This window comes from Callithrix jacchus, chromosome 15 (genome assembly GCF_049354715.1).
Source record: "Callithrix jacchus isolate 240 chromosome 15, calJac240_pri, whole genome shotgun sequence".
NCBI classification, from domain to species: Eukaryota; Metazoa; Chordata; class Mammalia; order Primates; family Cebidae; genus Callithrix; species Callithrix jacchus.
In genome coordinates this window covers 99641778-99669718 of record NC_133516.1, presented here as the reverse complement: position 1 = coordinate 99669718, position 27941 = coordinate 99641778, and the positions used below count along the sequence as shown (strand labels likewise).

General features: G+C 36.6%; 2 protein-coding genes and 1 non-coding gene across 10 annotated transcripts in view; 1 reads left to right on the top strand and 2 right to left on the bottom strand.

Moving 5' to 3' along the window:
• DZIP3 (DAZ interacting zinc finger protein 3) overlaps nucleotides 1–7429 on the bottom strand; it is a 99823-nt gene extending 92394 nt beyond the window's left edge. For 3 of the 6 annotated variants that reach the window (XM_008982517.5, XM_078350172.1, XM_078350174.1), the window contains exon 1: nucleotides 6862–7429. The gene's annotated coding sequence lies outside the window, so the exon portion shown is untranslated. The remainder of the gene's footprint in view (nucleotides 1–6861) is intronic. The other 3 variants (XM_002758845.7, XM_078350171.1, XM_008982520.5) reach the window with 1 other exon arrangement.
• CIP2A (cellular inhibitor of PP2A) overlaps nucleotides 7315–27941 on the top strand; it is a 44732-nt gene continuing 24105 nt past the window's right edge. The window contains exons 1-11 of one of the 3 annotated variants that reach the window (XM_035274387.3): nucleotides 7315–7692; nucleotides 7829–7943; nucleotides 9552–9584; nucleotides 12001–12148; nucleotides 14186–14292; nucleotides 15088–15182; nucleotides 15776–15872; nucleotides 17266–17388; nucleotides 17528–17673; nucleotides 20529–20604; nucleotides 27402–27620. In XM_035274387.3, coding sequence (XP_035130278.2) covers nucleotides 7842–7943; nucleotides 9552–9584; nucleotides 12001–12148; nucleotides 14186–14292; nucleotides 15088–15182; nucleotides 15776–15872; nucleotides 17266–17388; nucleotides 17528–17673; nucleotides 20529–20604; nucleotides 27402–27620 — 1146 coding nt within the window. In that variant the 5' untranslated portion in view covers nucleotides 7315–7692; nucleotides 7829–7841. The remainder of the gene's footprint in view (nucleotides 7693–7828; nucleotides 7944–9551; nucleotides 9585–12000; nucleotides 12149–14185; nucleotides 14293–15087; nucleotides 15183–15775; nucleotides 15873–17265; nucleotides 17389–17527; nucleotides 17674–20528; nucleotides 20605–27401; nucleotides 27621–27941) is intronic. The other 2 variants (XM_008982516.6, XM_002758847.8) reach the window with 2 other exon arrangements.
• On the bottom strand, nucleotides 21728–21862 carry LOC118148177 (small nucleolar RNA SNORA70). Its single transcript, XR_004734954.1, has one exon. It is a non-coding gene; the product is annotated as a small nucleolar RNA SNORA70 (small nucleolar RNA).

Here is a 27941-nt window from a genome sequence, read left to right as displayed (position 1 = left end):
TTTAGCTGAACTGTAATTTGATACTTGTGAAAGAAAATAAGAAGAGTAATTGCGAAAGGAGAATTAATTTTTTTTTTTTGTTAGATTTTTTGGCTTTGTGATAAAGGCCATTTCTGAAAAATGGGAATTGACACCTATCATACACTTAGTTTCCTGACTCTGCATGAGGGGTAGAATCAGATAAATATTAGTATTAGATTTGTTTTAGCTATACGGGGCACGTGGTTATCTAAATTACCCCATGCCTAGACCTCTGCCAATTTTCTACGCAGGATTTCTCTAACTTCTTGCTTTGGAAACTGGGCCAATGAAACTTTTGTTTTACCAGCTGTTTATGTCTACTAAATAATCCCCTGGTTTTAGATTTGGCTTGGTGTCCCCACTAAAATGTAAGCCTCATGAAATTATGAAAACTTTGTTTTCATTCCTCGGTGCCTAGAATAGCACCTGGCACACATTAAGCACTCAATATTGCTTTTAAAAATGAAGTCATCCACCCTTCTGGGCACCTCAAGGCCTCTGAAGGCAGATGTAAAGAGGGAGCCTGTGTGTACATTGTGACAGCCTTCTCAGCCAATCTAAAGTTCTCGTTAGAAATCAAGAAGCAGCTCATATGCTACAAGTAAAACTAGTTCCTGTAGACAAACATGGGGTCAACATAGAATCTGTGTCTTCTTGCAGTTACTTCTGTCTCCTTTGCCACTTTCTCCACATTTCTCCAACTTCTAAATACTTAACTATCTTGAAGCTCAGTCCTAGAATGTCTTTTCTATCCATACTCACTCCTATTATCATTTAGTCTCAAGGCTTTAAATTTCTGTCTCCAACCTTGACCTCTCCTTTAACTACCAATAATCCAATAGCCTAGTCAACCTCTCTTGGATGTCTGACATCACAACATAACCTAAACAGAAATCCAGATATCTGTCCCTACCCACAAAAAGGCAGAAGCAGAGCCACCCAGTCAAATAAGGCCTGGATCAGACAAACTGCCACCAACCACAAATCTGTGGGCAAGAAATACATGCTCATGGTCTTAACCACTGTGTTTTGAGGTGATTTGTTATTTGGGGAATATCAGTGAGCACTCTACCCTATCTACAATGTTAATACCTTATCCTGACTTTGATAATTCCTATTCCTCTTCCCTTTTTTCACTCCCTAACACTTACTACTATCATTCACGTAATTTTACTTATATGTTTCATTGTCTATATCCCCCATTACAAGAAAAGAACTTGGGCAGAAATTTTTGTCTAGTTGATTCATTGTTGTATTCCCAAACCTAGAAATGGACCTAGCATCAAGTCATCATTAAATATTCAGAAATGAATGAATGAACGATTAGCCCTGTGTTCACACCCCTGGTATAATTCCTATATTACAATACTTGGTATTCCATAAACTCTGCAGTTCTGTCAAAACTATAATTCAACTCTTCATTCAGTCTAATTCATCTAGTATTACTTAAACCCTGGTTACTAGAGATTAAATATTCATGACAGAAGACAATATGTTCTTTCTAGATTTTTCCAGCAGAAATAAAGGAGCTAGAGAGCCCTAAATTTGAGTTACAAGATCCCGAGCAAGTGTTACTTACTTCCACTAGGTGTGTTTTTGAAACTATAAATTATGGAAAATATCTATGCAAAATCTAAAGGACAGACAGTAATAAAACTTTACAGGTGGATGTGGTGGCTCATGCCCATAATCCCAGCACTTTGGAAGGCTGAGGCAGGACTGTTTGAGGCTAGGAGTTTGAGTCTAGCCTGAGCAACACAGAGAGACCCTGCCTCTACAAAAAATTTAAAAATTAGGCAAGTATGGTTCTGCATGCCAGTAGTCCCAGCTACTCAGAGGCTAAAGTGAGGATTGCTTGAGCCCAGGAGCTGGAGGCTGCAATAAACTATTAATCATGCCACTGCACTCCAGTCTGGGCAACGAAGTGAAATGCTGTCTCCCCTCCCCCTCCCCCTCCCCACCATACATACACAAAAAATTCACAAAGAGGAATTTTATGCCAATCTTTGAAGAATGAAGGAATTGTATACTTAATATTTTACCCTAAAAAATATGTATTCCCACAGTATTCTATTTCTCTTAATAGTACTTATTCTGGTTTGTCTGTTTCACCAACAGTATCTAACCTCTTTGAACAAGAGCTGGCATTCAATAATCATTTGATGAATAAATAACTGTTAGCATTTTAAAAACGTATTTACCTGACTGGTTAAAATTATTATACATTTTTTAAGTAAAATGCAGATGTTAACTTTAGCTATTGACTTTTTTAAGGTTTTTGAAATATTAGCCTTTACTTTCTGCTGTGAAGAAAAAGACACAAAACAAAGCCAAAATATAAAATATGTGACATAAAATAAATAATTTTTATTTTAAAACTTAGTAAAGAATGCAGCCATAAAAAACGAAACCATGTCCTTTTCAGGAATATGCATGAAATTGAAGGTCATTATCCTTAGGAAATTAATGCAAGAAAATCAAATACTGCATGTTCTCACTCATAAATTGGAGCTAAATGATAAGAACACATGAACACATACAGGAGAACACCACACACTGGGCACTATTGGAGGGCAGAGGGTAGGAACAAGAAGAGAAATGGGAAAAGTAACTAATGATTACTAGGCTTAAAACCTGGGTGATGAAATAATCTGTACAACAAATCCCCATGACACAAGTTTACCTACGTAACAAAGCTGCACATGTACCCCAAAACCTCTGGAAAGCCCAACTAAGAAAAAAGTATAGATAACATTACAATGAAAATGGAAATTTAAAACTACTATGAGATTAAGAGAATTACTGGAATACTGAATGTAACTTTTTATCAGTAAATTTTTAATCTAGAGAAACAATTGTTTATACTAAACCTTCTATATCTAAAATTAAGGAAAGATAGAATAAATGATCAGATCTATAACTATATTAGAAACTCAAGGTCAGGCATGGTAGCTCATTTCTATAATCCCAGAACTTTAAGAAGCTGAGGCAAGTGAATCACTTGAGACCAGGAGTTAGAGACCAGCCTGGGAAACTTGGTGAAACCCCATCTGTACAGAAAATATCAAAATTAGCCAGGCATGGTGGGGCATGCCTGTGGTCCCAGGGAGGATGAGGTGGGAGGATAAAGTGAGCCCAGGGAGGTCAAGGCTGCAATGAACCGTGATTACACCACTGCACTCTATCCTGGGCAATAAAGTGAAACCCTATCACAAAAACAAAAAAATAAATAAATAAACAAAAATAAAAACACCAAGAAAAATTCAAATATTTTCTAAATTTCTACCATCTACCACTAAATAAGCTATCAAGCTTAATGATTTCACAGGCAAACTGTGTACAGCCTACAAGGATCAGATAATTTTTATGATTCTTATTATCCCACAGGATAAAAAAAGATGAAACACTTCTAATTTTTTTTCAAAGGAAACATATAACCCAAATTTGATGTGAGGATAAAGAAAAACATTATTGAAAATGTTCACTTATAAACAGGTATATTTATAATAAAATCCTGAATTAAAATACCAGCAAATCAAAACCTGAAGCATAGAAAACATAGGATTGTTACTATTGTCTCTGTGACCTTGGGCAAATTACTTCCCCCTCTTCTGTCTTAAGTTTTTCATCTGTAGAATGGAGATCATAATAATACCTACAGCATGGGGTCATTATTAGATAGGTAAGTATAAAGTCCTTAGAACGGTGCTTGGCACATGGCAAATGCTCAGTAAGTATAAACTGTTCTTATCCCAAGAACCAAAAGGCAACATAATCCACTGTGTTATAATTTTAAAGTGAAAAATAAAATATATAAATGTGAAAACTGGATAATTTTTGGCAGACATTTTTTAGAATGAAGTAGATATAAAGGCCAAGCTCTTAAACATGAGTATCAAAAGCCAATAGCACAAATTATATTAAGTGTTAAAACACTTCATTCTGATTAAATTAAGCAATATAACAAAGCTGTTCAAAGTTAACATGATTTTCCATATTTTGGAGATTACACTAATGCAATAATGTAAAACCAAATACTGGAAGAGATAAAGTAATTATTTGCAGATGATATACAGGTAGAAAGTCTAAGTAAACCAATCTCTATTAGGATAAACGTAATCAGAAACAAACATAATGACAATGGAACAAGCTAGTATGACAAACTATATAAAATTTCATTGAACATAAAATATACCCTGACTACTTTCTTACTTTTTTTTTTTTTTTTTTTTTTTTTGAGACAGGGTCTCCCTCCTGCTGCTCACATTGCCCAGGCTGGAGTGCAGTGGGGCAAACATGGCTCACTGCAGCCTTGCCTTCCCAGGTTCAGATGTTCCTCTCATGATAGCCTCCTGAGTAGCTGGTACTACAGGCATGCACCTCCCACACCCGGCTAATTTTTTGTATTTTTCATAGAGATGGGGTTTCACCATATTGCCCAAGCTGGTCTTGAACTCCTGAGCTCAAGAGATCCTCCTGACTTAGCCTTCCAAAGTGCTGGGATAACAGGCATGAGCCACCATGCCTGGCATACCTTTAATACTTTCTATTAACTAACTCAGAGGTATCTGTATCTTCTCATTCACACAGCCTAAAAACTTAGAACATCTGCTAGACGCATCCCTCTCTTCACTCTTCACATCCACTATCAGTCACCAAATCCTACCTATTTTACCTCATATATATTTCTCAAATTCGTCACCTCTTTTCTGTCTCCACCTTAATTATCTGGGTTATCCTTTAGAAGGCTCCAGAAAATGAGTCTCCCTCTTTCCAGTCCTATCTTCCCCAAAATCACAGTTCATTCAGCTGCCATAGTAATCAACCTAAAAACAAACCTGACTAGATCAGGTGCCAGTTTAAAACCAGAGATTGCCACTGACTTCAGAATGGAGTTCAAGTTTAAGGCTAAAAAGGCCTTTGATCATCTGGACCCCGACTTATATCTTTTTTTTTTGGGACAGGGTCTCACTCTGCCACCCAGGCTATATCGCAGCTCACTGCAGCCTCAATCTCCCCACCTCAGCCTCCAGAGTAGCCAGGACTACAAGTGAGCACCACCATGCCCAGCTAATTTTTTCGTTTTTTTGTAGGGATGGGGTTTCATTGACTATGTCATCTAGGCTGGTCTCCAACTCCTGGGTGCAAGATTCTCCTGCTGCAGTCTCCTAAAAAGCTGGAAATTAAAGGCGTGAGCCACTGCTCCTGGCCTCCTCTTCCTTTTCTTCCCCCTTTTTGAGCCCTAAGAGTATGGATCGGTGTTTCTCAAATTAGGATATGCAAGTATCTCTCATTGAAAATGTCAAGACTTAACCACAGCTAGAAACAATACCTCTTACTAAACTTACAACATCAATTTTGGTGAAGATTTTTTTAGAAAGACGCTTGATATTAAATATGGAAGAGAATGCAAAATTTGTTTGACTGCTTATGTTAAAATCCAACAAAGATGGCACTGATGGCAGGCAGCTCTGAGCGTTACCTGGGGGCTCTCAATGACACTTGTCATTACAGATGAAAAATCTGTTCGACTTTTAATTTGATACTGTTAGTATCAAACTCATTATTTCATTTGCCAATGCGCCACTGACTGTAACACTCAGAACCTAATTACGCCAGATGACAGCTGACACTTTACATTAATTCATCTTTTAACCATCTCCCCAAACCACATAGGACCTCATCTCTACTCCTCCTCATTCTTTCTACATTAGCCACATGGCATACTTGTTCCTGGCACGCGGTAACCCACTTTAGGGTCTTGCTTTGCCATTTCCTCTATATAACAACCTTTTCCCCTGAAATACAGCTCCCTTTCTCAATTCCTTGAAGCATTTCCCCAAATGTTGCTTTCTTAATGAGGTCTATCCTGACCTTCCCATTCCCTTATCAATTACCAACATGATTCTAGAGTAATAACGTCTATTTGTCTCTTCATGTCATTTTTCTTACTTACTGTGTTTCCTTGGTTCCCTACCAGAATGTAAGTTGCATACCAGTAGTATTTTTGTTTATTCAGAGTCTATTGCGCCTAGAAAAGTGCTTAGCGCCTTGTAGACTCTCAACGAATGACCTATTGAATGAACAGTCCTATGAAACAGGTATTTCTCTTGGCCAGCTTTTACCTTATGATGATTCTGAAGCAGTGATGAGAGCCTGCCTAGAGTCACATCGTCAAAGGTAGAGCTAGAATCTACAAGCAGCCCGGCTCTGTACTCTTTGCCATTACTGCATGGTGCCTCTCGTTTATGTCGTCAGTTTCTAAAGTACTATCTATTTTGTATGTTTCCTTTACTAGACAGTCACCTCGCAGCAGGGGACACTTCCTCATCTCTGTTCCGTGACTGGCAATTTCTAACCCCAGTTACATGCTCTACAGCTGTTTACGGAATGATTGAAAGCATGAATGAACACATAAGCTGCCCACAGATTTTTTACATGAATGTCCCAACTGGTTAAACCATTTTCATCTTTCGGATTTAGTTTTAAACTTTTATAAAAACAAAAACGAAACACCAAACCTGCCTTCAAAAATCTGGTCATTCAAAAAATGTTTTTTGAAGTGAAAAAAAAAACATGATTTCTGATAAATGACTTAATTAAATGGAAATGTACACTATTCTTAAAATTTCTGCACCCTGGTTTTCAAAGCTTTTTCGACGTTAGGAAATATTAAGCAAAAAAGCTCCAAAACCAGTAACTGACTCACTTCATTATATATACATGCGACAATATTAAGCTGTGTCCTATTAAAAAGAAACGTAAATAATAGTGCCACTTTCGTAGACATCGAAAATGACGAAACAATCATGCCAGAGAGAAACAGACACCTTCACTTACAAAAACGGACGCTAACGAGAACACCCTCCGGGGCAACACCTGGCCCAGGGTCAGCAGGAGGTGGCCTTCTCGAATAAATGTGACAAACACTACGGTCAGGGCATGACCAACTTGGCACGGAAGGCCAATGTCCGTAGGTTGGATCTCGGAGAAAGTCCCACCCCCGGCAGAAGGGGCGGGTGGAGGAGAGACTGAAAAACTAGGCCCCTCCCAGGCCGCCTCGAAACTAGGGCCCAAAGATGCTTATCCTCAGAGTTCCTCACCGTGTCTAGACTAGGGGCAAGCGACCGTTTCTCAGGTAAAGGATGACGCACAAAGGAAAAACTGGCCATCCAACACGAAGGCTGAGGAAGCGCACTAAAACACAGCGCGCAGCTGAAGGAGCAACAGCGGCGCCCAACCGATTCCTCCCGAGAAATCGCGAGATTTCCCGCCGTCACGGGATCTCAGGCTGAAACCTCGCGGCCTCTCAGACGAGTGGGGGTTAGCAGGGGCAGCTCCCAAGCCCCCTCCCGGATCCACACGCCACCTCTCCCTCGGCCCACCTCGGCCGTCACCGAGAACTGTCACCCAGGGGGCCTAGGGACTTCCGGAGCCCGACCGGATCCGGAAGCTTCTGGGGGCGAGGGGGTGGGGCCAAAAAAAATCAAAAAAAAAAAGCGCGGCGAAAGTTGAAGGCCGGCGCAGGCTGGGTGGTGGCTGTGCCTAAGCGGGCCCGCTGCCAGTGCGATGGACTCCACGGCCTGCTTGAAGTCATTGCTTCTGACCATCAGCCAGTACAAAGCCGTGAAGTCCGAGGCGAACGCCACTCAGCTTTTGCGGCACTTGGAGGTGAGAGGCCCGGGGGTGGAGGGCAGACGGGGCTCCCGCTAGTAATTGTTAGTTCACAGTGTGGCGGGGATGTGGCGGCCCCAGCTTAGGAAAGAAAGGACAGTCCATCGCTCCCTCTGTTGTCTTTTTGTACTAGTGAAGGCGAGTGAATGTCGGGGTCCTCTGGCCGCAGCGAGAGGCGGGAGCGCCCAATGAAGGCTCCAGGAAAAGCGGGAGTGGGACCAAAGTTTGGGAAATTTGGGCTGTTTTGGGTAGGTAACGGACAAAGCTCGCAGCTTTTTTCCCCTTTGCTTCTAGTTTTGTTTTTTTTTCCCACGAACCAAGCCCTCAATACATAACGATTCTCAGTGACATGGAGTCATGATTAAAACTTGGCTTTGCCCTTCGGTAATCTAGAATTGAATTTGTTGCTTACTGCTTTTATTTCAACTCGGGTTGGACTCAGACTTGAAAAACATTATTTCAGCCTTATTTAAGGAGCAGTCCCCCTTCCTAGTAAGCGTAATCTTTTTTCTTTACCAGAATACATTGCTCAGTTTTTTAACCCTAAAATGCTGAATTGCTTTCATTTTTTTCTGTCAGTTCTAGTGATGTGTGTCCAGACTATTCCATTTGTTCTAGGATCTTAATCTCCTGCTGTCACTTGTTATGCATTTATGGAATTCAAACTAACATTGACCTGTTTATTTTTCTTTAAGCTCAATTAATGCTCATTTTAACTCTCTTTGTCACAGCTGTCCTCAGATAAGATAGAATTGTACATAATTTGAAAACATTGTATTTATTATATTAACCCTATGATAGAAGACTAATGTGCCAACGATTTGTAAAGTCCTACAGGAAAAAAATGATTTCAAGTAGTACAGAAACAGCAGCCATTAGTGAAGCTGCTGTTGTATTAGATGTGTCTGTCTTTTCTTGAGCTTCGCAGGTGGTCCTCTTCTCCCTACTTCAGGTGCCCCTCTCCCAAGGACATTTGTTTTGTCTTTTTCATCCATTACTTCAAGGAGCACCCGCAAACCTAATAATTAAGGTGTTAGCTGTTAAATGCTTCAGGCTTTGCTTCTGAATCAGTATAGACTCCAGAAGATGCAGAAAAAAGCCGGACCGTCAGTTTAATTTACAAATTGGGAGTTAAGCATTTTATATGCTATTTTGAAACATTAGTTTTCTTTGCGAATAAAGAGGTTATGAATTCAAAGAGACTTAAGGCCAGGCTCAGTGGCTCATGCCTGTAATCCCAGCACTTCATGCCTGTAATCCCAGCACTTTGGGAGTCAGAGGTGGGCAGATCACCTGGGACTCCCAAAGGTAGGAGATGAGGAGTTCGGGAGTTTGAGACTAGCCTGGCCAACATGGCGAAACCCAGTCTGTACTAAAAATACAAAAATTAGCTGGGCGTGGTTGCGCTGCCTGTAATCCCATCTACTTGGGAGGCTGAGGCAGGAGAATCTCTTGAACTTGGGAGGCTAAGGTTGCAGTGAGTCGACATTGTGCTGCGCCACTGCACTCCAACCCTGGGTGATGCATCGAAGGAGACTCCATCTCAAAAAAAACAAAGAGGCTTAAACAAAATATGGGGTCTTCCCTGTATTCCTAAACTTTCAAGGGGATTACAGAAAACTTTTCTACCATTATGGCAAAGGTATAAAGAGCACTGGCTTGAGGTTACTACTACTACAAAGGACTTTTGTAATTAAGAGATAACATACATACGGAGCATAAAGTACATTAATCTTAAGTGAAGAGCTTGATAGTTTTTAATATATAGGTACCATAGCTACCATATATAGATAGCTAACATATAGGTAGGCTACATACCACCTGTATCGTGATATAGAGCATTTCTAGCCCCGTAGGGTTTCTTCATTGTCCCTTCACATAAGATTCAGGTAAGTAGACTCAAACGATACGTACTCTTGTGTCTCGCCTTTTCCACTCAATGTAATCTGAAATTCGTTTCATGCTGCACATGTATCACTGCATTTTGTTTTCTTGCTGTGCAGAATTCTATTTTATAAGTGTACCACAGTTTACATACACTTTCCCATTCATAGGCATTTGGGTGGTTTACATTTCTGAGTGGAATTATAAATTAAGCTGTTGTAGACATTTCATACATTTTTTGTGGATATATGCACGCACTTATATACTTAGGAGTAGAATGTTAGAGCATCGGGTAGGCATATGTTTAGTTTTAGTTGAAACTGCCAAACAGTTTTTTGAAATATTCTGCCATTTTACCGTCCCACTAGCAATATGTGAAATTTTCCATCACTCATCCACACCAACCCTTGATGTTTTCATATTTCTTAGTTTTAACCATCTTGGTTGACAATATTTGTATTTTTAATGGTGAATGTCTTTGTGTAGACTTCATAAGAGCAAGATCTAAGGATGCAAAGAGAGATAGGTATCATGTGAAAGGAGATTATTCATTCTTCTGTACTTCTCCCACACTTTTTTGTGGCCCCAAACAGAACCTAGGCTTTGAATGTTTGATCACTGGCAAAGCTGAGCTTATCCAATTTTTAATGATGGTATTTCATAGCACTAGTTTTGTGTAGTAACTAAAAGCATGAATTCATGAACCAAGCTGCCTGGATATGTTATGAAGTCCAGTTGTGCTTTTTTGCTATCAGTCCGTTTCTCAGTTTACTCACCTGCAAAACAAAATAGTGGCACCTACCTTATAGAGTTATTATGAAGATGAAAAAAAGTTAACATATGTAAGGTGCCTAGATCGATGCCTAGGCCAGAGTAAGTGCTATATAAGTATCAGTTATTATTCAAATAAATTATTTTTGTATTAAAACATTCAATATATATGAGTGAAGGGGAATATTTGTAAAACAATTTTTATTTTACCTGGTACATGTAATTATTACATGTTAGACAATTTATGTTATTGAGATACAGGTCCAGTCCTGTGGAGAATCCTTTTTAAAACAGAAAAATGTCTTATTCGGGAGAGCTAGATTTATAAATAGACAACAGGGTAATAATGCCCAGAGGATTTTCTACCCCAGAATATCTGTTACTGGTGTCTGTACTGTTATATTTGGACATTTTTTTCTTTTACAGACTTTAACATTAGTAATGTTAAAACACTCCTTGGAAACAGATAATGTGAAACTCTTATCAGCAAAGCTTTAGAAGAAAAACTGATGTGGATGAGAGAATAAAGGAAGGATACAGAAAGGAAAGATTAGAGGGATGCTACAGCAGCCTGCTTAGGCTTGATCTTATAAAAATAATTATTCTGGATAGATATAGTCTTATTCTAAAGTAACTAATGGTTTTTTCCATCTTTGTAGAAAATATGTGCTTTATAATAAATACGTCTGTAAAGCATGTTGAAAATTCATACTTTTTGACAACTGCTTTTGTTCTTCAATTCCAGCTTTACTTCCGTTCTTCTCTCTCTCTCTGTGTGTGTGTGTATGTGTGTGTGTCTGTGTGCCTGTGTGTGTGGCTTATAGATTATAAGAAAGAAGTTAAAAAAACATGGAATAATCAGAAATCAAATTTTCCTTGCCTGGCTACTTAAAGAAAGATTGTTTTTCCCTTCCTTCTTTGTAATCCCATAACTACCTTTTTTTTTTTTTTTTTTTTGAGATGGAGTTTTGCTGTTGTTGCCCAGGCTGGAATGCAAAGGTGCAATCTCAGCTCACTGCAACCTCGGCCTCCTGGGTTCAAGGGATTCTCCTGCCTCAGCCTTCCCAGTAGCTGAGATTACAGGCATGCACCACTACGCCCAGCTATGTAATTGCTTAACTTCTAAAATCAGCTATTGTCTTTGAGAAGAAGCAGAAGGAATAATCCCATAGCTACCCTCTGGGATTCCTTTTTCATTCTCCTCCCTCAAAGTAGGTAGAAAGTACTAGAATTTATTTGCAAACTAAATATATTGGTAGTAGAGTGAAGGTTTGTAATCTATGCCTTCATCAAATGTTCAATGTAGTGTGAGGGAGAAATATTGCTAGATACTCAAAAGTTTGCTAACTTAGGGCATAGAAATATAATGTACTATAGGATAATATAATAGGCAGACCTAACCTAGATAGCCTAAGAAGCTTAGGGAAAGCTTCCCGGTGGAAATGATTTTAAACTGACATCTAGTCACAAATGATTACAAAGAAGGGATTAGGTAATGTAGGCAGGGGTGAATTTTTCACAGCATGTGTGAAGTTTTTAAATTGGGAAGGTAGCAATGGCACTTTGAAGGAACCGAGTTTTTAATTTGAAATGGAGAAGAGATGAAAATTGCCATTTCTTAACTAACACATTTTGATTACTATTTTATAGGTAATTTCTGGACAGAAACTCACACGACTGTTTACATCAAATCATATATTAACAAGTGAATGCTTGAGTTGTCTTGTAGAGCTACTTGAAGACCCAAACATAAGCGCTTCACTGATATTAAGTATTAGCAGTTTGCTGTCTAAACTAGGTAATGCATTTAGTTTCTCTTTTTTAGTTTTTCGAAGATGTATGAACAATATTTTAAAATGCCAACTTAGTATTTTAAAGAATGATTCACCTTCAAAGATTTCTGAATCTGATGTGCATTGTGAATCTTTTGAAAGAGGAAAATATTTTATGCAGCATTTCTTAAAATTATTGGACCGAGGAATCAGAAGTATGTGAAAGGTTCAGTGTTCTACAGAAAAGAAAGCACTTTGGGAAATGCTGGACTACTTTTGAATTAAGAAACAAAAACCCAGACATAATGTCAGTATTAAGTATACCACCAGAAAGACTAGGTACTGATCAAAGAATCATCCTTCTGTAATAAATTACACTGAATTTAGAACTAAAAGTAAAAGTACTATTGTTGCTTTTTCTGTCTTTTTCCCCATAGCTTTAGTTTTTAAGTGTTCATTTACTGATCACTTTACCCCAATTTGGGACATGGTGGTAGGGATATTTCTTTGTGTGATTATAATAATATATGCAGAGTTTAAAAAATTCTAGTGATCCAGAAGTATTAACACAGAGTAGCATTGTCCAGCAGTACTTTCTTCAGTGACAGAATTGTTTTAGAATTGTGTTACCCAATATAGTAGCCCCTAGCCACAAGGGTCTATAAAGCACTTGAAGAGTGGGTAATGAACTAAGAAACTGAATCTTTGATTTTAATTAATCTAACTTTAAATAGCCACATGAAGGCTAGTAGCTATCAAATTAGCCTAGATATAGAGTAAAACGGGATGAGTCAACCCATTACGACCAGCCCTCATTTGTTCACTTTTCAGGATATAATCTCATTTAATGGTTTGATATGTTTCTTTGCTGTCACAGAACAATAATTTTGGATCTTTAGTTGGTTGTTTTTAATATAAATGGTGTTGCAGAGCACCAGATGTTTCTTTCCATATCAGTATCTTTAATAGCTGCCTAGTGCCGTAATTACAGGGTATTATAATTTATTCAACGATTCCCCTAAGAGTGGGCACTCATCGTTGGTTAAGTTTTTGCTATTGGAATCAAGAGTGCAGTGAACAGTCTGTGTAATTTTGCTCAGATATTAGTGTGTTTCTATTAGATAAATTCCTGTAGAATTTCTAGATCATTTGAAAATTTGATAGCCATTACTAAATTGCTTTCTGAAAAGATTTTTCCGTTTCTAACATCCACCAACAATTTGAATGAGAATACCAGTCACTTCGAACATTTATACTTTAGAAGCATTTGGGGTTTACAGAAAAACTGAAATGGTAATCTTTTTAAATTAATTATTTCAGATATATAATGTTGTTACAAACTTTGAGGTACGTATGATATTTTGTTACCTGCATAGAGTATGTGGTGATCAATTCACGGTATTTAGGATATCCATCGGAAAAGAGGATTTATCGTTTCTATGTATTTAGAACATTTCAAGTCCTCCCTTGTAACTATTTTGAAATGTACAATGCATTGTTAACTATGGTCACCTTACTCTACTATGAAACACTAGAACTTATTCCATCTGATTGTGTGTTTATATCCATTAACCAACCTGTCTTCATTTCCCTGCTAACGGCTCCCCCTCACACCCTACACCCCCACACGCTCTCCCGTATTCTTCCCAGCCTCTCGTAACTGTCATTCTCTACCTCTGTGAGATCACCTTTTTTTTAGCTCCTCTACATGAATGAGTACATGCAATATTTTTCTTTCTGTCTCTGGCTTATTTCACTTAACATAATGGCCTCCAGTTCTATCCATGTTGCTACAAATGACAAGCATTCTTTTGTATGGCCAAATCGTATTCCATTGCGTAAATATACCATGAAATGATAATCTTTTAATATTCAAATTAAAAGATTTTAATTTGATACTAGTTTATTTTACATAGAGAAATCTTTAGAATTTCTGAATTGTGTTTTGTCAAATAAAATAGCCATATTATACCATTTTAAATGATAATTCATATGAAATAAATTATCCATGAAAACCTTATAAGAAAATGATATATTTTGTGCTATTTTATTTTACCTTACAGCTGTAGACAGGGAAACCAGAGATTGTCTTCAGAATACATACAATCTGAATAGTGTGCTAGCCGGAGTGCTTTGTCGGAGCAGCCCCGCGGATTCAGTGTTCCTGCAGGTATACACACCCATACACACCCACACGGCGTATGCTTTCCTTATTGTCAGATCAAAATTGATAGTATCTGTCACAAACTGCTGACTTACAGTGTCTATGCCATATGATAAATACTACATGTTTAGGCACAGCTCGCCACATTAAAAGTTGGTTGCACACATGCTACAATTTAAATGTTTCTAGAAAAGAGAAGCTCATCCGTATCTAGCACTATTATTGAAGAAAAACAAATCTATATTGTAACTGCTTTGACTTATAAACACAGATGTCTGTGTTTTTTGAGACATACGCTATTTATATTAAAATTATAATGTGAGTTGGCATCTAGTCTCAATCCGTGGAGGAAACATTCTTTAAAAATTAAAGCTGTAGATATAGTCTATTTAATATAGATTCAAAGCTCTTTATTCATATTTCATTGCCTCTAAAATGTCATCAACTGTAAGAAAGAAAAACATCACAAACTAAATTGACATGCAGTTTTAGAGATGGTAAAATGTGAAAAAGGGTGTTTTCTAGTTGATGGGCTATATGTGTGTGTTTCAACCTGCATTCAAGTTAAAGATGACTAAGTGAGCAAGGTTGATAATCATGCTCTAAGACAGAATGCATAGAAATATGTGAATTGAGAGAAGAGCCCTAAGGTTCTTGTATTACTTTACACATGTTTTTTTTTTTTTTTTTTATGTTTTAGGACATGGAAAAGGGCATGCTCAGAATGTGTCTGATAGTCCATTATTTTAAGCAGGCAATGTTTTTATTTGTTTACATTTATAACTATTTTCTTATTCTCAGTGCATTCAACTTCTACAGAAGTTAACATATAATGTCAAAATTTTCTATTCTGGTGCCAATATAGATGAATTAATTATGATCCTGATAAATCACATGTGAGTATGCATTCAAACATAAAACCAAATACTCTATTTCTTTATTTTTAAACTACAACCATGTGGTAGATCAGTTTTTCTTAGATAACATTTTCTAACTGTGTAAACTGAGTAAGATTCCAGTTCTTACTTGTTCTGCCCTGATGATTTTAAGAATCGAAAGTTGTAAAGTATGTAACCTCATTCCTTGGTGAAAAAAATGTAAAAAGGAAAAAGAGTTGTAAAGCAGCTTTAATTTTCATAACAAAAATTTATGGACTGAATTGATTTGACCAGAAAAAAATTACTGAAACTGAAAATTGTTTGGTTATTCTTATAGGAAAATATATTGATTAAACAGCACATGGTCCACGCTGGCAGTTATTTTCATGTTTTCATGATGGAGTTGAATTGGGTAATTTTGTTTCAAAACATGAGATAAATGGTCAAAACTATTCAGAGCTTCTCTGGCTTTCCATGTGAACTAGATTTTTTTCTTTTTTTTTGCATATAAAAAGCAATTGAAATGTATAAACTTAACTATATCATTTTGACTTAGAATGACATTAATGCTTTTTTTCTTTTAAACAAAACACCAATGTGAAAAAAAACAGTCAATCTTCTGAAGATGAGTTAAAAATGCCTTGTCTAGGATTATTGGCAAATCTTTGTCGGCACAATCTTTCTGTTCAGACACACATAAAGACATTGGTAAGAAGTTTATTTATTTTTAATGTTTCTGATTTTATGATAAACTCTGTTTGTAAAGAAAATTTTGTCTTTTTCTTTAAAACAAAGTTGAATAAGGATTATTGTGTCTTATCAACTGACCCATCAAAATTATGAAGAGTCAGATTGACATATAAATAACCTGAAGCAGTTCAGCCTTCGTGTATGTGGTATTGAAGACCGTGTGTAAAGGGTTAATGCAAATACTTATTTCTAAAAGTTTTCCTTAACATGGCATCCCGTTTATCACATTGAGTAGTACAAGAATTACTAAATTATTTTGGCCTCTTAGAAGAGAGGCACATCACTGGCAGTCCCATTTATCTCAGTCTTGTGTTTCCACAAAATCAATACAACTCCACCAGAAAGATTCATGAGTTAAGTGCTCAGTATGAACCAACAGTACTTGTGATAAGTGAAGACACACAAATGAATTTAACCGAGTCACTTTTAGAAGGATATTAAATCAAGCAAGTCACTGATTATTTAAGGTGCTTTGAGAACAATTTCCCTGCTATGCTCTTCAGCATTACCTGTTTGATTTTAAGTTTAGTATCTCACTTGTTCAAGTGCTACATTTTTCTGACCTGGTCTTGCTTTGGAGGTGGAGTTACTCTGTGAGTTGTGTTTGGGTGTGTGTGTAGTGTGTATGTGTTTTTCAATTTCTGAATTGAAAAAAAAAAGTTCATATTTAGGAAACGCTTAACTGTAAGGAAGAATAAACATATACTCATAGTTCCATGTGTAGAAACTGCTATTCACCAAGACCGTGTCTATCTGTATGACTGTCAGGAATATATGAAAGTACCCATCTCACTCACACCTGCAATGATCTCTTAAATCTAAATGATAATCAGCAAATATGGCAAAGTGAATTGCTGCTCCACAGTGTGTAATGGAAAACAAATTCTTAATTTGCTGAATGTTTTTTTGCTTCTGCCGCACTATGGGAGTTCCTCATTACAGTACTTCGGTTAACACAAATGCCTAACAACTTTTCCTAGGTATTTAAGGTAGCTCTTTTGTTTCCACTCTGCATGTGTCCCTTTATTAGCGTTGACAACCTGATTTACCATCATTGAATTATTTATTCTAAGGTGACAGAGCTTTGCAAGAATTTATCTCCTACTCATTTGCACACATTCACCAAATTACTTTTTTCTCTAGGTACTCTGTTTATAACAATTTTTGAATTTAAAATTATCTCTGATCTAAATTTCTTCTGTAGAACATGTGTCTTTTAAATGCGACAATCGTTTAATAGAGTTGACAGTGATGTTTAATGAAAGTTGGCCCACCCTGTGCAGGATATACTTTTTAAACCAAAATATAAAATTCATAATTCTAATTTATCTTTTAACTTTTTTTCCCTCAGAGTAATGTGAAATCTTTTTATCGGACTCTTATTACCTTGTTGGCCCATAGTAGTTTAACTGTGGTTGTGTATGCACTTTCAATATTATACAGTTTGACATTAAACGAAGAGGTGGGGGAAAAGGTAAATACAATTTTCAAATTTATTCTGAAGTTTATAGTCTGATATTTTAAAAGTCATTGAGACATTTTTATTTTTACCATTTAGGATGGTGTCAACTTAATTTTTTTGTGTAATATGCTTTTTCTAATTTGTCCTTAAGCTGTTCCATGCTCGAAACATTCATCAGACTTTTCAACTAATATTTAATATTCTCATAAACGGTGATGGCACTCTAACTAGAAAATATTCAGTTGACCTACTGATGGATCTCCTTAAGAGTCCTAAAATTGCTGATTATCTTACCAGGTATGACTCACTTCAGTCAATTTTAGACCTTTTTTTCAAACCAAGATGTGTTTGTTATAAATGAAATTGTCTTCTTAAAATATAATAAACTTGGATTCTACTTATTCACAGTAGACTAAAATGAAATGTTTTGACGTGCTATACTCCCACTCCTTTTTCTTTCCTGAACTGAAATGTCAAGTATAACAAGGTCATTGTGTATGTGTGTATTTCAGTCTTTGCTTTAGATCAGTAGGGTTGTGCCATTCTCTAAAATATAGACATTTTGGCTAATTTTAAAACTTAAGCAGCATTACAATTATTCGAAAGAATATTTTTATTATAGTCACAATACAAATAAATATTTATACATAAATTATAAATAAATGAAACCATCTTGAAACATTGATGTCATTATGTTGGTGTCTTTTTTTTTAATTTTCTGTATAAAAATTGGTAATGTTTCCTTTGGTGTGTGCCTCTTTTGTTATAGGTGAGATGGGAACACATGTTCATGTGTCTTTCTGTCTATATTTCATGGGATCATTTATGTTTTGAGATCAGGTAGTAATTGTTTTCCAACAAGCTTGTAGCGTTTTTGCTTTCTAAGTAAATTTTGCTGGGGCATAAACTGCTTTGTGATCCTAATTAGGAAATAGTTGAAATTGTTTCAAAGAGTTTCACATACAAGAAACATTTATTGAACCCCACCTATGGTCAGGCACTTAGCCGCAATAGGATGTGAAGACACAGTCCCGGATGTTTAAGAAACAGAATCTAAAAGTTTTATTTTAATAAAAGCTAAGCACTAGGACAAACTTGACCACTGTTCATTCAGCTCAGCTGATATTTTGTGAAACAAGAAGCATTCACTTTAGCATTTCACTGTTTCTTCTCTTAAGAATCTCCAGATAAGTGAGATTTTTCTTCCAGAGTACCTTCCCATGACCTGCCTTCTCTTCATCTGTTGTAATATTCTCCCAATATCCATGTATATCTATTCTGGCCACCAGAGAGTGTTTATTCAGCAGCTTCATTGTAAACAAAAATTCTTTTGAATAAACCTCTCCCGGAAGACTGAAAGATAATCTGGTTTAGCATTAGTGAGAGATTGCTGAATCATTTCTTCTGTAAGTCTCTCGGTTCTATTATCTATTTTATACTCTATCCATCCTGAACCCCAAAATGACCTCTGGCAACTCCTCTTGTCTATCTGGTATCCCATTGAACAAAAACCCAATCCTGAATGAATCTCTTCCAAAGTCTAACTTAATGTGTGGTTATTAATTAGAGCATGAGAAAATCACACAGCTGTTTCTGGGCCGGACCTCTTATATTTATTCGTCAGCTTACTTTCCTACAGTGGATCTTTCAAATTTATTTATTTAAAGACAGAGCCTCGCTCTTGCCCTGTTGCAATCCCGGCTTACTGCAACCTCTGCCTCCTGGGTTCAAGTGATTCTCATGCCTCAGCCTCCTCCCAAATAGCTGGGATTATAGGCACATGTCACCACACCCAGCTAATTTTTGTATTTTTAATAGAGAAGGAGTTTTGCCATGTTGGCCAGGCTGGTCTTGAACTCCTGACCCCAGGAGATCCACCTACCTTGGCCTCCCACAGTGCTGGGATTACAGGCGTGAGCTTCTGGCAGGGCTGGTCTTTCAAATTTATTCTTTTTCTCTTGCTTCCTTTTATGCAGATGACCTTATCTCTGTTTCACAGAAAAAAAAAAATCTAAATGGAGCCTCATTTAAATGGAGCTGTCTTAAATCCTTGCCCCTGGACAAACTTACCTGTTTATACCAAATTCTTACTTAGTTTCATCCTGTTTCACTCATAAGTATATTTATTACTCTATGCATTGTCTCATTTCAACTTTTCTAAAGTAGTTGCTCCTCTCCTTCAGGGCCCTTCCATTCAGTTGACCTTTCCTGTTTAATTTATAAATATACTCAAAACTTTTTCTTCAACCACATGTCCCTTTTAAAATCTTTGACCTACCATTGCGTTCAAGGTAAATATCCACATTCTCAGTATAGCCCTTCAAAATCTGGTCCCTGACAACCTCTCAACCTTATTTATTCACACATTTTGTTTTTTGTCTAATCATATTAGACAATAAATAGAACTTCCACCTTACTAGAAATGCCCTTTCATGTATCCATGTGCTATTTCCTCTTGGGTGTTTCCTCTAGAAGACTAGATTATTTTATGTTTTACATATCTAACTTCTATTTCTGTTTTTTAAGACTCAAGTCTGAGTTTAATGCTGAGACAATATTCTTTGTTCCATAGTGTCCCATACATTCCTTCATTATAGCATTGTATTTTATATTACATTGTATTATCTCTTCCTATCCTTCTGTGAGCTCCCTGTCAGTGCACCATCTCCCAAATCTAGGATACATAGTCACATAGAATATGCTAGGGGTACCTCTGATACCTCTTGGAGTTGTGTAACACAGGTTGCTGCCCCTTCTTTATTTGCAGAGACTTATTTAATGCCTGGCAATTTTAAGTGCCTTAAATAAATAAACAGCTGTGTAATTTGTTAGGATATTCCTCTATCCTTTGAATTTTTACAAACTGAACACAATCTTAAAAAAATAGAACAATTGAGGCACTGAAAATTTTAATGACTTATTTATTGCCACATGAATCACTATGTTTTAATAAATGACAGGGCCAATTTATGTATATTATAATGGTAAGACATATGACAAGTTTTAAGTATAAACTTTACTAGAGTGTGTTCTATATTAGAAGCCCAAATAAATAGATGAAACAAGATACACATAAATTTTATATTTATCTTGTAAATCCCTTTTGATATACCAATTTTATCATTTGATGTATATTTTTATTTTAAACCTAGATATGAGCACTTTTCTTCATGTCTTAATGAAGTGTTAGGTCTTCTTAATGGAAAGGATCCTGACTCCTCTTCAAAGGTATGTAAAATGCAGAAAAATCTCAATGCACAGCTCTCTGTATTTTTACAATAGGGATACAATTATGTAGCCAGCGTCTAGATCAGAATGCAGAATGTTACCAGTGTTCTAGAAACCTTCTTGTGCTTCCTTGTAGTTGGTACCTGTCCCTTCCCATTCCTTATCTTTACCAAGGATAAGTGCTGTAACCACTATACTGACTTCTAACGGCGTATATATAGAGAGCTTTTTTCTATTTTGAAACTTTATGTAGATAAAAGCATATAATAAATACGTTTTCTGTCTAGACTTTTTTTGGTTCAACATAATGTTAATGTGATGAGATTCATTCATATTTCATATAGTTGTAGATTGTTAGATTGGTTCTTTTTTTAGACAGGAAGTATGATTTATTGATGAGCATGAGTAAGGGGGCATTACGGTGAAAGCCCTCATGAATGTAGTGCTCACCACTTGTCCAGGAGCCTCATTTGGGAATGTATATGACCTCACAGCCATCTGGAATGAGCCACTTCACAGCTGCCGTGTCTTCAAATTTATTGACATTTAACTTGGTAAAGTCCCACTTTGAGATGGATCTTCTGGCAGCTAGGGACCTTGAACTTGGCCCTGCATGGGGGGCCTTAGTCACATGCTCCTTATTTTTCAGATTCGTGTGAATAGACATGATGACTTGGCCAATGTGAACCCTGGTCACTATGCCCTGAGGGCTTTCCAAACACACCTTGCATACCTCCCAGAAGCCTAGATGAGGTACAACAGGAAGTCAGAGACATGAATGTACATTGGAAAGGGCTGTTTTTTTTTTTTTTTTTTTTTTTTTTTTTTTTTTTGAGACGGAGTTTCGCTCTTGTTACCCAGGCTGGAGTGCAATGGCGCAATCTCAGCTCACCGCAACCTCCGCCCCCTGGGTTCAGGCAATTCTCCTGCCTCAGCCTCCCGAGTAGCTGGGACTACAGGCACGCACCACCGTGCCCAGCTAATTTTTTGTAATTTTTAGTAGAGACGGGTTTTCACCATGTTGACCAGGATGGTCTCGATCTGTTGACCTCGTGATCCACCCGCCTAGGCCTCCCAAAGTGCTGGGATTACAGGCTTGAGCCACCGCGCCCGGCCTGGAAAGGGCTGTTTTTAAGGTTTCTTAGTGCAACCCATACAAGCAACAGGCTGCATATGTTACCAAGGAAACAGCTATTTGCAGCCATTGCACACTGGTCCCCCAGGAGGAAAGGAGCACAATTGGTGTTCTTTTGTTTATGAATATCAGTTATGAAGAAACTTCCATTTACGATTTTCTGCATGCCTTTTGGTGAGCTTATGGACATGCTTGTCTTAGCTTTATACCATTGAGTGGAATCACGATGTCATGGGATATACATGTGTTCAGTAGGCACTATGAAACAGTTTTCCAGAAATATCAGCTGGCCCAGTGTATGAAGATTTGGTCAGTCTGCATTCTTGTCAGCACTTGATATTTTTCACTTTCTAATTTTAGCCAGTCTAATAGTAGTATTGCATTATAATTTATATTAATATTTTACTAATAAAAGTCGTAGTATTGCATTATAATTTATATTAATATTTTACTAATAAAAGTCGACATCATTTTACTTATTCATCGGCCATTTATATATTCTTTGATGTGCCTGTTTATGTCTCTTGCTCATTTGTTTAACGCATTGTCTTTCTCTCACTTATGTGTAGGAGGATTTATTTTGGAGTCTTTTGATGGGTAAATGACATGCAAATATTTTCTTTCATTCTGTGAGTTGCCTTTTTACTCACCTAATGTGCCTTGATTTTAACATAGATCAATTTAGTGTTTTTTGTGTTCCATTTAGGAACTCTTGGCCTATTCCAAAGTCACAAAGATGGACTCCATTGTTTTCCTCTAAAAGCTTTCAAGTTGTTTTAACTTTCCCAAATAGATCTGTAATCTTCCTACGATTGACTTTTGTGTCTGGTGTGAAGTAGGACATTTTCAGATCAGCTTTTACAAAAAATTAGAATGACTTTGAACTAATCATTTGCAACAGTGATATAAAAGATGGTAGAAAGGTTGAAATAGTACAAAGTTTGTTACTTAACTATATTTTCTTTTTATTTTGAACACTAGAATTTCTACATTCCTTTCTCATATGCAATATGAGAACTATTCCTAATTAGTATCTAAATGGATCTTAATAAAGTGACTAGGAATCTCTAATATAGGTACTAAATAAGGATTCTTGGAATAGAAGAGACACACAGCAAGGGAAAAATCTAATCATTGAATCTAAAGGTATTAAACCATCTCGGGGAATTTAGGAGGTCAGGTAGCTCAGGGGAGTAGAAGCATTCTATGGGTATCAGAAAACCTGGAAGAGAATGAAAAAGTAAGAATAAAAAATAAAAATTTAAAACTTAGTTTTTATTTTAAAGTAAAAAATAATTTTTGTTATGATAGAAGTGGGGAGCAGTGAAAGCAAAATACATCTTGGTGGGGAAGAAATAGTTGAGTGTCTTTTTTTTTTTTTTTTTTGAGATGGAGTTTCGCTCTTGTTACCCAGGCTGGAGTGCAATGATGCGATCTCGGCTCACCGCAACCTCTGCCTCCTGGGTTCAGGCAATTCTCCTGCCTCAGCCTCCTGAGTAGCTGGGATTATAGGCACGCGCCACCATGCCCAGCTAATTTTTTGTATTTTTAGTAGAGACTGGGTTTCACCATGTTGACCAGGATGGCCTCGATCTCTTGACCTCGTGATCCACCCCCCTCGGCCTCCCAAAGTGCTGGGATTACAGGCTTGAGCCACCGCACCTGGCGAGTGTCTGTTTTAATAGATAATAGAGTACAGTGTGTTTTATTATAAGGCCAGTATAACCTTAATAGCAAAACCTGACAAGGATACTACAACAAATGAAAATTATATCTTTCATGAACATATCGCAAAAATCCTAAACAAAATATTAGCAAATCAAAGTCAGTGACACATTATCACCAAATGAGGTTTATTGCAGGAATGCAAAGATGGTTTAACATTTGGAAATTAATATAATTTCCCACATAACCAAAAAAGCAGAAAATTTATATTATCTCCTTAAAGGGAGAATAGCATTTGATAAAATTTAATACCTATTCATGATAAAGATTAGAACATTGGGAATAAAGAGAAACTTCCTTTCCCTGATCGAGTAATTACCAAAAATCTCCGGCATCATCTTTTTTAATGCAAATTATTGAAAGCTTTCCTCAAGATTGGGAATAAAAAAACAATGCTCATTATCACCAGTAATGTTCAGCATAGTATTCGTGGTCCCAACCAGCCCAATAAGGCAAGAGAAATTAAAAAGGTACAGAGATTAGAAAGGAAGAAATAAAACTCACTATTCAGATGACCTGAGAATATAGAAAATCTAAAATCTATGGAAATTGTTATTAAAATAAAGCAAATCTATTTAACAAGTTGGCTGGACACAAGATCAGTAAATACATATTTTTCTTATATTCTCTTGATACATAGAACTTTTAAATTATGCTATTTACTGATTTTTTAAAATGTCAGGTGCTTAGGGGATTAGTCTAAAGACAGTGCAGTATTTTGTCAAAATGATAGATAGCCCAATGGAGCAGAACCAAACCCACAGCATACTGATTGACAACAGTAGAGTCTTAAAGGTATGGTCATTTCAGTAAATGACACTGGGTCAATTGAATATGCATATGGAAAAAACTGAATCTTGACCCCACCCCCACCCCCACCTCATACCAAATGCAAAACTCAGTATAAGACAGGTTGTAGATTTAAATGGGAAAAGTAAAAATAAGGTTTTGGAAGAAAGGTTTAACAGAGTATCTTTATGGCCTTGGGGTAGACAATTATTTTCTTAAACAGGAACCAAAAGCACTGACTCTACAAGGAAAAAGTTGGTAAGTTGGGCTACATTAAAATTAAGTTTCTATTCATGATAAGACCACTAATAAAGAAAAGTCAAAGAATGGGAATAGATATCTACAATGTATGTATCTAACAAAGAACTCTTATCCAAAATATACTGTTTTTCCATGTTGTACATGTGTATCAGAAAAAAACGCAGAGCCCAAAAGATAACCTGAGCAAGAAAGTTGAATTGGTCAATAAACATGAAGTGATGGTAACACTTTATCAATCTTCAGGGAAATGCAAATTTAAATGGTAGTATGATACCATCTGTCACCCATCAGTTGATTAAAATGGAAAATAGCAAACATACCTTAACTCTCATTTAGTACTCCCAGTACAACCAATTATGAAAACTGGTATCTGTTAATACTGGGCGTATGTATGAACTCTGACCTAGAAATCTCACTTGTAGGTATTTTTCACAAAGAATTGTATACATGTGTACAGAATGTAGCAGTACTGTTCCTAATGACTAACAATGATAACCCAAATGCCATCAACAGTGGGATGTGTTCATTTTGGGAAAGTCATCCAGCTCTGCACTAGTGATTAATTTTTTTACTTGTATATATGTACATTAAAAGAAAACTAATGTACATGGAAAGCTGCTTCTTGTGTGTTCATGATGGACATCTTATAAGATACACAAGCAACTGCTAACATTGTTTGCCTCCAGGGTTTGTCTTTTGAACCTTGTAAATGTATTACCTATTCAAAAATAAATATAGTCATACATTACATAATGACATTTTAGTCAATGACAGACAAACTTCTCATTGCCTATGACATCATGGACATTCTGACATGATAGGGCAACGTATTACATGTGTTTGTGGTGATGCTGATGTAAACAAACCTGAGCTGCCCGTTGTATAAAAGTATAGCACATATTAATAAGATTATGTACAGTATGTAATATTTTGATCAATGTGTTACCGCTTATTCTTTGTTATTTTAGAGTGTACTTCTGCTTATAAAAAGTTAGCTGTAAAACAGCCAGGCAGGTCCTTCAGGAGGTATTCCAGAAGAAGGTATTGTTATTAGAGATGACAGTTCTCTGTGTATTATTGCCCCTGAAGACCTTCCAGTGGGACAAGATATTGAGGTGGAAGTGATATTGATTACCCTGGCCCAGTGTAGACCTGGGCTAATGTATATGTGTCTTTGTTTTTCACAAAAAAAAATTTAAAAAGAAAAACCCAACATTTTAAAAATAGAAAAAAAAATTGATGGAATATGGATATAAATAAAGTATTTTTGTATAGTAGCTATATAGTGTGTTTCTCTTACTACAAAAGAGTCAAAAACTTTAAAAATTGACACCCTTATAAAGTTAAAAAGTTATGTTAAGCTAAGGTTAATTTATTAAAGAAATTTAAAATATAATATTGCTTAAACATACGGTCTTTATGAAGTCTAGAGCAATATACAGTAATGTCCTAGGCCTTTACATTCACTCACAAGTCACTCAGAGCAACTTCCAGTCCTGCAAGTTTCATTTATGGTAATTGTTCTATGTGGACGGGTAAACCATTTTTAATCTTATACTGTATTCTATGTCTAAATACACAAGTACTTACAATTGTGTTATAGTTGCCTGTAGTATTTAGTACAGTAGTATTCTGTACGGGCTTGTAGCCCACAGGCAATAAAGGTGTACAATAGGCTCTACCATCTAGGTTTGCGTAAGTACACTCTTATGATCACACAGCAAAATTACTTAATGATGCATTAAGTGGCATATCATCACTAAGTGCCACATGACTGCTACAGGTAATATTTATTAAAGATTCTTTGTTACAGTAAATGCTAATGGACTGGATTCTCTTAAATACAGATGCTATCAAGTTGATTAAAACTAATCTCAATTATGTATCATTTGTAAGAATCAGTCTTAAAAAGTTGGAAATAAGAGAGGCAAGATCTTACGAAAAAAATTTTTTTTTTTAGTGATTGGTAGTGTATGAAATGAGGTAGAATTTAGCTTAACATCTGATAAACAGGTTGATGGGGGTGTTATGTAATGGTATAAGGCTCATTTATAAGGTAGAGGGGAAATGGGGTAGGTAGGAGAGCTAAGGGTCATAATGCCAACAGTGCAAACGATGTGGAAATAACCATCCAGAAGGTTTAATATTCTATGCTACAGTATCCTTTATAGCAGTTATTGAACCTTGGGATTAGAACAAGTATTGTTCATTCTAATTTTATTTTTTACGGTTTTTTTGGTCATTTATAAATAAAACATGTTTATGTTTAAAAATAATTTAAGTACTGTGGAAGGCGTGGGAGGAGTGTAACATTAGTTGAAGTTGACCTTGCCTCTGAGGTTCTCACAGTCCTGCTTATCAGGAGTAAGCACCATTTTTTTTTTTTTTTTTTTAAGACGGAGTTTCACTCTTTTTACCCAGGCTGGAGTGCAATGGCGCGATCTTGGCTCACCACAACCTCCGCCTCCTGGGTTCAGGCAATTTTCCTGCCTCAGCCTCCTGAGTAGCTGGGATTACAGGCGTGCACCACCATGCCCAGCTACTTTTTTGTATTTTTAGAAGAGAGGGGGTTTCACCTTGTTGACCAGGATGGTCTCGATCTCTTGACCTCGTGATCCACCTGCCTCGGCCTCCCAAAGTGCTGGGATTGTAGGCATGAGCCACCGGGCCGGCCCATAAGCACCATTAATAAATTTATTTGTAACCTTCTGGAACCTATTCACACATTTGAAAAATAGTATTGAAAGAAAAATTAGAAGCTAGTTTTAAGTTTTGTTTTAGAATGTTTTCTTTAAAAATATATGGCATTTTCAGCTTCATCATACACTTGCTTTGTATATTAAAATCTAATGAAACTGACGTTTAATGAAGACTTTCTATTGCACAGGTTTTAGAATTACTTCTTGCCTTCTGTTCAGTGACTCAGCTGCGCCATATCCTGACTCAGATGATATTTGAACAGTCTCCATCTGGCAACACCACTCTAGGAAGCCGTCCTAAATGTTTAGAACCTACTGTGGCTCTACTGCGCTGGTTAAACCAACCTTTGGACGGATCAGAAAACTGTTCTGTTTTAGCATTGGAGTTGTTCAAGGAAATATTTGAGGTAATAGGATGAATGACAGATTGACTTCTCCACTTTTGTGACTCTCAACAATTTGTCTTCAAAAACATTCTTAGTAAACTTCCAGTTCATACACTTGAGGAAAACTTGTCAATTATTAACAGTCACCCACTAGACTCCCTAAGTTTTTTCCTGCCCCTCATATATATTAGTATTTTCCTTTTTTTCCCCTGAATAGCATATATATGTAGTGCTCATTTCAGTGTAATAAGTAAAGGTATAAGATTTATATGATTTGTTGCATGACTGGAATAGTCACATTGTCTCTCCATTCCAAGTTTATTAGACCGTTGAGTGGATGAT